This window comes from Vicugna pacos, chromosome 11 (assembly GCF_048564905.1).
Source record: "Vicugna pacos chromosome 11, VicPac4, whole genome shotgun sequence".
NCBI classification, from domain to species: Eukaryota; Metazoa; Chordata; class Mammalia; order Artiodactyla; family Camelidae; genus Vicugna; species Vicugna pacos.
Genome location: NC_132997.1, coordinates 79,084,182 through 79,097,364, shown reverse-complemented (window position 1 = coordinate 79,097,364; position 13,183 = coordinate 79,084,182). Strand labels below are relative to the sequence as shown.

The following is a 13,183-nucleotide window of genomic DNA, read 5'->3' as shown; positions in this document are numbered from 1 at the left end:
CATGCTATATAAACACCAGTAATTTTTAACTAACTTTTATGAGCAACAGATCCCTTTGAAAGTGTGGTAACTTTCATCTATATCCTCAAAAAAGTGCACATTCTCCCTAAATTCTGTGGATAATTTCAGGGCATTCATGAATCACATGAAGCCATCCATGGTTATGAATTCCAGGCTAAAAGAACCCTGCTATACAAAATTCCTTTTCAAAATTAGCTTTTCCACTTACTGTGTCCTAAATACCTTTCTACACCAATAACCATATTTCTGATACCACACTTTTTAAGTGGCTGGCTATGTCTGCTTTATGGAGTCCTATAATTTGTAACAAAAGTCTCCAGGGGTGATGACGCACCCCTGCATTTCATCCTTAAAGCATCCCATGGAGGTGTTCCCATTGTACAGATAAAGCTCAGAGATGTTATGTGACAGCCACCAAGTGGCAAGTGGCAAATCAGGATTAAAGCAAGATCTGTCCGACTCCTGACACTACAATCTCCACTTTAACGTCCTCCTTGTTTATTGAACCCTTTCTGTGGGAGTCCCCAAATCTGGCCACATCATGGGCCACTTCCTTTCCAGGAGCCTTTTCTCTGAGCCTCCCCAAAGGAGAATCTGTGCTTTCTCTCCAGAAACTGAGTAAGGATGGTTAGGGTGCTTGGTGTGAGAGCAAAGCTTGGGGGACTGGACTGGTAGGGGCAACAGAGGCCAGAACTTGGCTCCAGCTGAATCTAGAGACTGTCTCTAGAGTCTCCCTGCTTTTGTTCTCCCCAGCTCCCCTGCCCTTCCAGGAACAGTGTTGTTTGGGACCCAGCAAGGAGAGGATGCTGGGCCCTCCCCCCAAGTCTCCTGCTTCTCTGGAGAAGCCTCTTGGGGCCTAGCTGGTCGGGATTTCCCAGCATCGGGTTTGGCAAGGAGGAGGGAGCCGACCGGAAAATGTGATTATTCCAGGGAATTGACTCTGTGACAGCAATGGTGCAGAGAGGCTGGGGGGTGGTGGAGAGGCACAGGCAAGGTGGGGAAAGACATGAGAGACAATAATGGGGAGCTGGGGAGGGCAGTGGGGTGACCTGGACCCCAGGGAACAGCCCTTGCTCCCCTACCCCTTAGGGATTCCAGACACTGGCTCTTCAGGACTCCAGAGGGTGGGGGTCAGGGAGGGGAAGGGATGGGGAAGCGGGGTGAGGAGGAAACAAGTGGCTCAGAGATGTAACCAGGGCCTACAGGAACAAGGCTGTCACAGGGGCCCACCCACATTCGCACCCCGACGCTCCTCTCCCCAGCCCCACACCCTACACACACTCGGGAAAATCAGGCCAGAACCCATGGAGCTGCACAGACCCTCAGAACAGAGTCCTGAATGGGACTGGATGTGAGCTGTCCTGGTCTCTGCCCCTTCAGGAGTCCTCTTCCACTTGAATACGCCCACTACCTCCCAGGCAGCCCATGCCATTGTTGAGCTACTCTGTCTTTAAGAAAGTGTTCCATCTCTGAAACTGAAATCTAATGCCCCGTATTTATACCCACTACCTCTTGGGCTGCCTCTCAGCCCCACATTGAAGACAATCTCCTCAGGAAATACTCAGACTCCCCACACACCTTCCCACCTCTTAGACAATGAACAGAACCAGACTCAGTACCCAGATGTGCCCTGAATAGTTCAAGGCACAGGGCGCCTTCACACCTCCCCTGATAAGTACACTATACTTCTTATAATGCAACCTAAGAGTATTTTAGGGTTTTTTGTAACCAAAATTCCATATACTGGTAGGCAAGATAAGAGCATAGTTAAGTGCAAGGACATTGAAGTCATCATCTTGGGTTCAAATCATGACTGCCATTTCCTGGCTCTATGGCCTTGAACAAATAGCTTAACCCCTCTGGGCCTCTCTTTTTCAGCAGTGAAATCATCATTTACTTATTGGTATAAAATCTGGATTCTAATACTTCCCTCAGAAGGGATGCTGTGAAGATGAAGTGGAGTAAGGTAGCTAGGGCACCTAGGAAAGCATCTGGCACCTAATAACCACTAGGTTAATATGAGCCATTACTACTGTTTTCATGCTACATGGCTCGGGAGAATACACATGGGTTTGGGGTGATACAGGCCTGGCTCTGAATGTCTGATCCAGCCCTTGGCTGGTGGCCTGCGGGTAAGCAACTTTCCTCCAGCCTCAGATCACTCACCAAGACAACAGGGTTAATAATACCCCTGCGATGTTGGCAATGTTCTTGCAGGGATCAGAGTAGAGCAGGAAGCCCCCGGCACCTGGATACTTCACTTAGGTTGTTTGCCAACCAAAGTCAGGGCCACCTGCACTCAGGCAACTAACTTTTTGACTAGGACTTTCCATCAGTCATGCTGGGCACCCAGGACATAATCATTGAATGATATCGCTGACTAAAGACCACAAAGGAGAAGCTACAAGTGGCGATTAGAGAGGGAAGAAGAGAAAGAAGGAGAAACAGTGGGAGAATACAGAGAGAGGGGAAGGGGTTGAAAAGTGACCCCTTTGACCAGACTTGAAATATCACAGGAATTGGGAGAGGAGGTACAGGAGACGCTGGGAAACAGCTAAAAATGGAATCCCTGGGGCCAGTGCCCAGCGCAAGTATGTCTTCTCTCCCAGCCCTTCCACCGCTCGGGGTCAGGAGCAGCTGCAGGCCGCCTGCAAGCTTCAAAATAACCATCCCATCAGTATGCCCAGCTGTGCTGGGGACCTGAAATAGATGAAACTTGAGATAGAGGAATTGGTCAGAGCACCCTCCACAGAGGGCACAGCAAAGGTCAGAGCAGAGTGAGCCGACATCAAGTCAGAGGTCAGGGAAGGGGCTGGGCCCCCAAAGCCAGGGAAGAACACCATGGGCCCAACCTCAGCCCAGGACTGTGCCCTGGGGTACAGTTTGGTAAAGCCAGACGGCCAGCCTTTGACCCCAAGCAGTGGGGTGGCCCCACATTTGAAGCAACAAGTAATTTAATCTGTGCCTGGGACACATGGCTGCCCACTTTGGAGTTGTTTATGATGACGGAGGGGTGGCACAGGGCCACGGAAGAAGCTGCAAAGCTGGCTCCCCTCTCGTGTCCCCTTTCAGGAAAGAACTGGTTAGTCTTCAGCCTGGCACTGGCTCCGCAGATCCTCTAGGCCAGGGCAGAAAGATCCAGGTCCTAGGAAGGGCAGGGAGGCCTGGACCAGGGTTTCCTCCCCTCAGGGTGGCATGAGGGCACCCACTCATTGACCCATTGCGTGCCCAGTCCCGGGCAGGAGTTGAGGAAAGAGGGAGAGCCAGGACCTGAGCCCTGGGGAGCCAGTAGCCCTCGGAGGATTGAAGCTTGGAGGCATGAAAATAATTGAATACAATTTTGTTACAAAATTCTTAGTGTCTCAAGTCAGAAAGGACCTTAGAGGAAAATGAGGAAATCTGTTTATCTCTGCCAAATTCTCACCCAGCCTTGGCTAGAATGCTCCTGAGGACAAGAAGCTCACCACCTCCCAAGGCCATCTATCTCCCCTCTTTGATAGTGATTGCTAGAAAAACTCCATGCATGCATCCAAGGGTCCTATTTCCACTCCTTGCCCCCTCCCCCCAACGCCTCTCTCCCCCGGCTCCGTGAGCCTTCTCTTCCTTAGGATAAATATCCCTTTTAGGATAATGCTCTCCAACTGAGGCTGAGAATTCCTCTTTCAGGGTGATTCAGAGACAGTATCTCAGAAGAAACAGGATTTGACCCAACCCTGAAGGACTAAAGGGTTTGGATTGACAGACAGAAGCGAGAGGCACTGGGGTGGGAAAACCGCGTTAGCAAATGCCTGGGGAGAACAGTCTGAGCAAGGTCAGCGGGAAAGGAAGGGAGCAGGAGGCGCCAGGCAGAGGGCGCTGGGGCCAGCTCCTGCCCAGAGACCCACCCAGTTCCCGACCCGTGACATGCTGCCAGCCAGCGCCGGGTAAGCGAGGCAGGGCCAAGGCAGTGGAACAGGGGGCCTCAGGGGCAGGCGAAGGGCTCCTTTGAAGCAGGGCCTGCCATCAGCTCAAGTCCTGTTTGTTTAGATTCTCACATCCGCAGCGCTGGATAATCTTTAACTATGGGTCAGCCTGCAGCCGCCCAGCTGGCTGGCGGGTATCTGCCGGCCCCTGTTTGGAAGGAGCGCCAACCCATTTACTATGTCCATAAACATCCTCCTGCCAGCCTGCAGCTGGCATGGATTAGGGGAAGGAGCCAAGAGGGTGGGTACATGGCTTGGATGAATGAGGGGTTTCTCCATCCCTCGGGGCAGTGCCCTGAAACCCATACCACCTAGACCCTCACCATATACACCCAGCCACGGGAAAGCTAGGAGAAACAAACACACTAAGGCTTGTGGAGGGAAGGGCAGAATGTTGCAGAATCACTCAGAGTCACAGATTCTTAGATTTAGAGACTCTGCAAGCCACAGGATCTTAGGTGTATAGATTCACAGAATGATCTAGTCTGGTGGTTCTCAAACTTTTTAAAGCAATGGAATCCTTCATCCAAGGGGCCAAAAGCTCTGGTTGAAGTCTAAGGTGGCCACAGAGCCCTACCACCCAGCCGCCTCAGAGATGCCTCTGTGGAACCCCAGTGCTCCAAGGAACCCAGATGGAGAACCACAGATCTTATTCCAAGAAACAATTTAGATCACATGGTCTGACTTTCAGGTATAAGGACTTGGTTTTAAGGCTCCCTCTTCCAATGAGAGGACTGGGGCGGTGGGGGTAGGGGTGGGTGGGTATCTATTTGGCCAAGTTTTTAAACTAGGTATTTCTTTTTAACCCCAAACCAATAGCCCTTCCCATTTGTATGAACACTTTCATACATCTGTGAGCCTCAAGGACTATCTGTGAGGTTAAATGGCATGCATACAATTATGTCCAATAACAGGCAAGATCACTGATGCACAGAGAAGCTAAGAAACTTGACCAAAGCCTGTGAGTGGCCAAGTCGGGCCTTGATTCAGTCAAGTCTCCTGATTCTAAAATGAGGGCCTTGTCCTCAATACTGCAAGACTCCAGCTCCTCCCCTACACACACCCCACTCTGGGCCCCCAGGTCTCTCCAGGGTCCCCAGAACTATATCTTGGACCAAAGACATATTAGATGGAAACACATAAAACTGCCATTTCTGGACATTAGAAAAAGTCCAATATTGGCAATTATATATAATTGTACTTTATATATAGTCATTCTGGTAGAAAATTAGAGTGTGCTGTGAACCATAGAACCAAACAAAGCCCTCAGCAGCCTTCTGGGAACTACAAGGCAGGAGACCCACCCTCAGCACTGAAACCGGGCGCTGAGTACCCACGGCCCCTCTTTGACCCGCTGGGCCCTGGTGTCCTATCTGTGCCCAACATGTGTGGCGGATCCCTGATGCCTTGAGCTCTCATAAGCTCTATTCTGGAAGACAGGAGGGTCGAAGTCCCCACCCTTGGGGGGTATACAGACCTAGGAGGGAGACAAGATAGACTCGTATTCAGAGAAGTTGAGAAGTAACGTAGCCCATGCTCCTGGACTCAAGTCCCAGCTCTACCAAGCTGCATGACCATAGGCAAGTTCCTCAGGCCTCTCTGAGCCTCTGTTTCCTTATCTCCAAGATGGGCACAATAATAACTTTCTTTACAACATATACAAAGAGGACTTCTGCTGTGTTCTTAAAGAGCAGGACAATACACGCTGTAGAACGGCTGATACCGCTTGGACCTCCATGCACTTCAGGTGGTCAGGAAGGACCACGAAGAACAGGGGAGGTCAGGGAAGTCTCCCTAGTGAAGGGGAGGATTTAGTGTTGGGCCTTGATATAACTGGCAGAATTTGGGGTGAGCAGAAAAGAAGTACCTAGATCGGAAGGAACAGCAAGATTTCTTTTTTTAAAAAAACTAAGAAGAAGTGAAGACCATCAAAGAGGAAGAAATCGCAGTTAGCATCCTCAGCTCTTTCTCCATCCCAAGAGTTTGGCTTGGACTCCTTAAACTAATATTTGCTTCTCAGCCCCTGGCAGCCACAGCTGAAGGTAAATATTGGTTTACCCTGGGAAGCGGAAGCCCCAGATGGCAGTGTGGTCCTTGGCCGGCCGGGATGGCTCACACTCTTTGTACCACAAGCTGAGGCACACACTGGACAGGGGACCTAACCCTGGGCCTTATCTACAGAAAGCCCCAGGCAGGCAGGCTGGCCCGTCATCCCAGAAACTGGCGCAGCAGCAGCCTGACCCCCAGAAAGGTACTCTGAGAATCTCCACACATCTCCCTCCTCAGTAGACAGGTGAGGTCTTTTACCAAGATCTAGGATAATGCCAAGAGTCCTTAGGAGCTCCCACCTAATACCCTCCTAATGCTCTCCTGGGCTCAGCCACAAACATTTTGATGTGGCAATAAGTCTTCTTGCACTGACCTTGTGCCCAGATCAGCTGAGAGATCTGAATTCCAGGCCCAGCCTGGGAGAATTTAGGCAGGCCCCTCCCATCTCTGGGCCATATTTTCTCTTGTTGAAAAACTTGACAGCAAGAAGCTGCCGAAGTTTCTACTCTCATGGTGCTCTCCCCTATGATGCATGCACGTACGCACCTATGCACACCCACTCTCCACAAGTCATATACTACCTTCCCACTTCACCCTTCCCCTGAAGGATCTGCTCCTCAACTGACTGCCAGTCCCCCACCTCTGAGCCAACACATACCCCTCCTGTCTGGCCTAAATTGCTCCTCCTCAACCAGTCTATTGTTTTTCCCTCCCTTAGTTCCTGACTTGAAACTCATTTCCTACAGGAAGTCCTCCTGGATTGCTCCCCAGCTGCACTCCCACAGTTTCATTCTTTAGCTACACGTTATTGTAGAACTGGATTTAAGTCACCTCAGAGCAGTCATATGGCATGTCCCCCAGTGTAAATAGTATTCAGGGGGAGGGGGTGGGTTTCCAACTCAACTGTCTCTTCCAACCCCTGCATAGCGCCTAGGCTGTGGTGGGCACAAAGGGTGCTCAGGAGTACCCTGTAAGTGGAATCCTGGCTCACCAGCTTTCTGCCAGAACCCACAACTACTCTTCCTGAGCCAACATTTCTGAGAGGAGCAGGGAGACCTTGAAAACTGGGATAGGAACTTATCTCTTCAAGTATTAATCACCCCATAAAACTTGTGTTTATTTACTTGCTGGCAGGTCCTTCTTCCTGGAGGTAGGAAGCTGTTATTCTTGGAGATATCATCCCGGGCTTTGGCCAGGGCACCCATAGGGAAGAGGGTGACCTGCTGTGCATTCCAACATAACAGGGAGCCTGGAAGGCATGAAGCAGGACTGCCGGGGCCATAGTGCAGGCACCAGGGGGCCTAGGTGATGGTTAGGGCAGTGGGGCAGGGATGGGGCCCCACTTGGAGGTGTCAATCAGGGATAGTCATCAGCTCCTGCCTCCACTCTGTTGGGGAAGACAGTCAATCTGTCCATGGCCTGACTTGTAGACCTACTATGTGCCAGGTACCCCAGGATGTCTCTGGTCTGAGGAGCAGATATTGGCTAGGTGGGGAGGGTTTTGGCCACAGGTTCCAGATGAAGACAGGAGGGGACAGGGCAGGTCTGGCAGAAAATCTCTAAAGATGAGACACTGGTTTGGGGGACAATCACCCCAGGAAAGACAGACCCATCCTTAGAGCCACCAAGACAGAGCAACTTCTTCAGAGGAGAAACTCAAAGGCAGCAGCTGAGGTGGGAAAGCAGAAGAGCTGAGGGACCTAGGTGGAGGGAGAGACAGGCCCAGAAAGACACAGGTGCAGTCACGTGGCAAGCAAGGGGATGGGGAGACGGGAAGTGAGGAGGAGAGGAAAGAGAAGGGAGGGTAACTGACCCTGAGACTGTACAGGGCAGCAGGCGTGTCCTGGGGGGAGGGGCAAAAAATGAGAGCACAGAGCAGTGTGCCACCTCTGAAGATGTCTTGGGTGGGTCTCCTTTCTTTCTTTCTTTTTTTAATAAAAAGAACAATCAATTTAAGAAGAATAAAATGAGATATTTTAATCTGCTAATTCACTTTAGGGGCCATAATCAGTGTTTGAAAATGCCCAGGGATTATGGTGATTTACAGCTGTGACAAGAATCAGCTGGGGCTTTGGCCTTATCCGGTGTACAGAGAAGAGCCTTATGGGAAATCCAAATGCAACCAAAAATACTGCCTGAAAACCCATTTATAGTCACAGAAGGGGAATGAGGCCAGGCTAGGAAGGGCCATCTGGGCTCTGCCCCAGGGTAGGGCTCTTCAGATTACTCCCCAGGCCCCTCCCTTGGCCCCTGAAGTTTGGAAGCCCCACCTCACCTGGTATGTCCCCTTCATCCCTACCTCCATCCAGGCCCTCCTGAGACTTGTAGGCCCAGCCTAAGGCTCCTCTGCCAAGAAGTCTTCCTGGACTCCATCCTCCCTCACTGTCCTCAGCTTCCTCTGACTTCCTGCTTAAACCCAACCGGGGGTAAGGCGAAAGGTACTGCTTTTGTTATCAGAAAACCCACTTCAAGTCCCAGCTCTGACACATCCCTACAGAGACAAGCCAGGCTTTCCTTTGGCCTCAATTTTCCCCGTCAAATGGGGACAAAAACCATTCCCTCCAGGTCCGGCTGCTGAGAGGTTAAATGAGACAACTGGATGGAAACCATCTCGGCAGATGGAAGGGATCCTATGACCACAGTGTTCAGCGATTTACTGTCCTCTCTTGGGTTGTGCCCTGATTGTGTCTGGAATGTTTGCTTTGTCTCCCTGATTCCCAGTGAGCTGGGGGCTGTCTGAGCAGAGCTGGGTCTACCTCAGCCCCACCCCCACAACTCTTCCCTTCATCCAACAAGTCATCCATCCACCCCACTGCTCCCCTCCACACCCTGCAAATCTTCCTCAGAGTCCGCCACATGCCAGGCACAAATTCCACTCTGGAGAGGACCCTGGCTAGGTAAGATGTGGACCCCTCCCTCACACAGAAAGGCTTCTGATGATTACTCATTTCTTTGTTTCTTCTTTCACTTTTTCCCCCACTATTTTTTTACTCAAATAAAAGTGTTTTGAAAAGAAGAGCTTCACTGTTTCTAGGCTCTGAAGTCAGAAAGGACAAAAAGGAAAAACATTTCCCCACTACCTCCGTGGCAGTTTTCTCTGCAGGGAGACATGGGAGAGGAATGGGAGCTGGGAAGAGCAAGTGCTGGTACCCAGGACTCTGCTGGGCACTTCACTCACAGCCTCTTTAACTTGAATTTAATCTCCCTACCAACCCATTTTACAGATGGGGAAGCTGAGGTTCATCCAAGCTCCTCCTGGAGACACAGCCAATTTATCAATGGTTTGATCTGTACCCAGTCTGTGTGTACAAGGAAGCCTGGCACTTTTGTAGCCCCAGGATACCTTCTGTGGCTCCTACTCCTCGCTTGCCTGAAGCAGCCTCACTTACTCTGGGAGCCCAGCAGCAGCCAGAAGAGTCTTAGCCCCCCCCAGAGCCTTCTGCTCTCCCCTCTTACCCTTTCACCCACATCCCTGCAAAAAGCACTAGGGTGGGGTTGGACCTCCTGGAAAGCTGCAGAGCCCAAGGTGCTGGGGCTCACCTGGGACTGAGTGCTGGCTCTACTATTCACCTGCGGTGCCTCCTGGGGTTGATGGCAACCTCCCTGAGCTTGAGTCTCATCCATGGGCCCAGTGATGGAGACTGCCCCCCAGGGTGGCTACCAGGCGGCAATACCAAAGTGCCTCACTTAACAAAGTGCCTCATGGCAGGAACACAGCAACTGCTCTAGAGACTACAGTTACAGTGATGACTATTCATTACCCCCGGGGTGGGGTCTTTGAGGCTGCCATACAAGATCATGATGATCGTGAAGGCCACACACTGCTCAAAGGCACAACCTGAGGGGCCATGGAGGGCGGAAATCTCACCAGGCTCCACTTGCCACAGCTGTGGGCCCGGAGGAAGGCAACACTCTGCAGTTCACATGAAAGCTCCCAGAGCTGTCCCCATGCCCGCGCGGACCTGGGGCTGCTGCCAGCAGGGGAGGCGTCCCCATGCCTGATGAAACCAAGCCTCGTCAGAATGCAGCACCCGCAGGTGTGCCCTGCACCTAAGGGGCCAGAGGGAGGGCACTCACCAAGCAGCTGCACACCCCGCGTGAGGCCATAGACGTCCACCAGGGCCCAGAGCGGGTCGGCCGTGCGAACCCCATTGAAGAAGAGCATGGCTGCCGAGTCGTTGATGCGGTAGAAGACACGGCCCTTCTTGTCCACCCAGAAGGCGATGATGTTGCCCTCGTTGGCAAACTCCTCGGGCAGCGCCTTGGCCCAGAAGCCGCTCTGGGACACCAGGTCAGGGCAGGCGTACTTGGGCAGAGAGTCAGGGTGGATGCGCGACGGGTCCTTGCTTGTGAAGCCCAGTCGCAGCGCCCCGCTCCAGCAGCACTGCTTCTTGGTAATCTGGGCGGTAGGGGGTTGGCCTCAGACAACCCCCAGCCCCGCCCAGCCTCTCCCCCACCATCAGTGAGCTCTGCAGACCACCCCAGGCAGACTCCCATGGGGAGTCACACCGCCTGGCTCACCCACCATTTGGGCTCCTTTCCCTCCCCGGGGAGCCTCCCACCAGTCTAGTGAGAGCTAGTCCCCACGGACACTCTTCTCCCCCGTTCCTTCTTTGTCACGCAGGGAAGGTTGAGAAAGGTGTAAGGAGGAGGGAAGAGAAAGAGGAGGAAAGAGGAAGAGGCAGTAGAGAGGAAGGAAAGAAGGTGCAGGGTGTAGTAATGGCCGTTAGCAGGAAGCAGGGACTTGGGGAGAAAGTCCAAAGGTGCCCGGGAGGATGCAGTGATGGGGGCAGGGAGGGAGGTCCCACCTTCAGCCTGACTTGTTCGTAGATGAGGACTGGGCGATTACTGAAGGTAATGGCGTTGCAGAAGCTGGCCTGCCTCTTGACGGCCTTGTGGCTGAGGTCCATAAGGATCTGGGAGCCCTTGGTGTGCGGGTGGAAGAGCAGCGGCGTGGCTGGTAGTCCCCCGCCAGGCAGCAGCGGCGGGCAGTGCTTCTGCTTATGGTGGCATCGGTGAGAAGTGACAGGGAAGGGGCCCCCGATGGAATCTGTAAAGGAACAAGCCACAGTGTCAGAGAACTTGACAGTCCAAGAGTTGGACCAGGGTCCCCTAGGGAAGGGCAGAGGGCTGGGGCATAAGCAGAAGTCACCCACTGCCCAGGATTTCCACCATCATGGCCCCTTTTCACCATTGCCACTTTCTGCCACCATTCTTCTCCTGCTCCCATCTACTGCTATTTCCCACTTCACCATCCACCACCATTTATTATCCTTCCCCCATCACCTCCCACCACCAACTACCCTCAGCCTTCCCCCCCCCACAATGCCACCACCACCAACTACCATCTACTGCTCCTCACTAGTACTTACCACCATTTACTTTACAGCCTCTACCATTGTGATAAACCATCATTCACAACCAATGTCCACCGTCATTCACTGTCACTCACTACCACCATCATTTATTTTATTCAACAAATATTCATTATATATCTGCTGAACACCAAGCCCTGACCTAGGCACTGAAGATAAGGCATGAAACACATACATGGGTCCTATCCTCAAGAAAACAACAGTCCAGGAAGGGAGATAAGACACAGACAGAAATTGCAGTACAAATAGCAGATAGTGATAAGGGCCAAAAGGGTGTACAGGTAGGTCACTTCTCAGGAAGGCCTCCTGGAGCAGGGGAGGAGGAGGAGAAGGCATTGGAGCTAGGCTGACAAGGTTGGGCTGTGGTGAACACATGCCCATGGGGCTGCCACTGGAGACCAGGAATGTGCAGGAAGCCTCTGCAGCATCAGCCTCAAGGCCATGCCCATCTCATTCCTCCTCCACAGCCACCTCCCTCCTCCCCAGGCTGCCTTCCTGCTTTACACTGCCTGTGGCCTGCAACATCTTAGACCCAGGAGGGCCTCTTCACTCAGGCTTCCTAGGAACTTGGATCTGCCTCAAGAACCCCTGGCCAGGAGGCACTGCACTTTCTTCCATAAACAGGGCTTGGTTCAGAAGGCACTTTACAAACATATGAGGTTGGCATCCAGGAGACAGCGCAGAGAGAGGAAAGAACATGGGATGCGGGGCTGGGTGGCTTGTGTCTGTCCCTATCTGGCCATGTGACTTGAAGAAGCCACCTCCCCTCTACAGCACAATAAGAGCCACCCTGTGGTTCAAAGACATGTATTGGCAGCACTAATGCACAGCCTTGGCAGCTGGGGGCTTGGGATGGGGGGTTCATTTCTCCTCTAAGATCTGTGTCCCATCTATCAGGAAGGACAGCCCCCACCCATCCTGTCTTCTTGAGAAAAGACACAGAGGATGGGGATGATGGGGGTGGGGAAGTAGAAAGCCACAGAGTTTAACCAAGGCCTTCCGGGATGTTTCAAACTTTGGTCCCTCCAAGGCAGACACTTAATAAAACAGAAAGCTTGGTCAGCATCAGGCCTGCCCAGAGGCCTTCCCCTCCCTAAAGGGAGAGGAGGGGTTTCCAGAAAGGGGATGGAAGACAGGGAGCGGCGAGAGAAGGAAGGAGGAAGCCTGGGAGCTGAGAAGGCCCAGACTTTGGTCCAGACTATGTTTGCACTGGTTTGCATCACTCTGTTTCACTTTGCATCACTTTGTATTTTTGCTTCCTCCTTCCCAGAGGGCCCCAGACACCAAAATCCACAGTCCAGAGCTAGCCAGACACCCTGACCATTGGCCTCCTGGCCTCTCTGGAGTAGCTTCCTGTATGCCAGGCCCATGAGTTGGGGACAACACAAGCTGAGGCTCACCTTGCTCACTAAGGCATCAACAACAGTGCTCAGGGGCTTTGAAAGCCGCCAAGCGGTAAGAGCTGGAATTGCTTGGAGGAGACCTAGACACCCAAAGAAGCTAAGTGATCCAGTGAATAGTGCAGAGTAGAGGAGGCCATTCCAGCGAAGGGGACAGTTGAGGTGAGAGCAAACAGTGGCACTGGCTACAGGTGTCCTGCCTGGAAGAGATGCCCAGTGGGCTCAAGCCTCAGACACAGCTTGACTCTTGCTTTCAAAATATACTGTTGGTGAAAGGTAACATTACACACTATTAGGGCTGTATATATATGCAGAAATTAAGGCATAAAGGAAGAAATATTTGCTGGGTGAATGGATACCAAATATGGTACATCTA

The 13,183-nt window shown here is 52.2% G+C and overlaps 1 protein-coding gene across 3 annotated transcripts in view; it reads right to left on the bottom strand.

Annotated features, from left to right (window-relative positions):
* NEURL1 (neuralized E3 ubiquitin protein ligase 1) overlaps positions 1 to 13,183 on the bottom strand; it is a 75,887-nt gene that overhangs the window by 12,150 nt on the left and 50,554 nt on the right. For all 3 annotated transcript variants that reach the window (XM_072971823.1, XM_072971822.1, XM_072971821.1), the window contains exons 2-3: positions 10,841 to 11,082; positions 10,110 to 10,431 (exon numbers count right to left, since the gene is read on the bottom strand). In XM_072971823.1, coding sequence (XP_072827924.1) covers positions 10,110 to 10,431; positions 10,841 to 11,082 — 564 coding nt within the window. The remainder of the gene's footprint in view (positions 1 to 10,109; positions 10,432 to 10,840; positions 11,083 to 13,183) is intronic.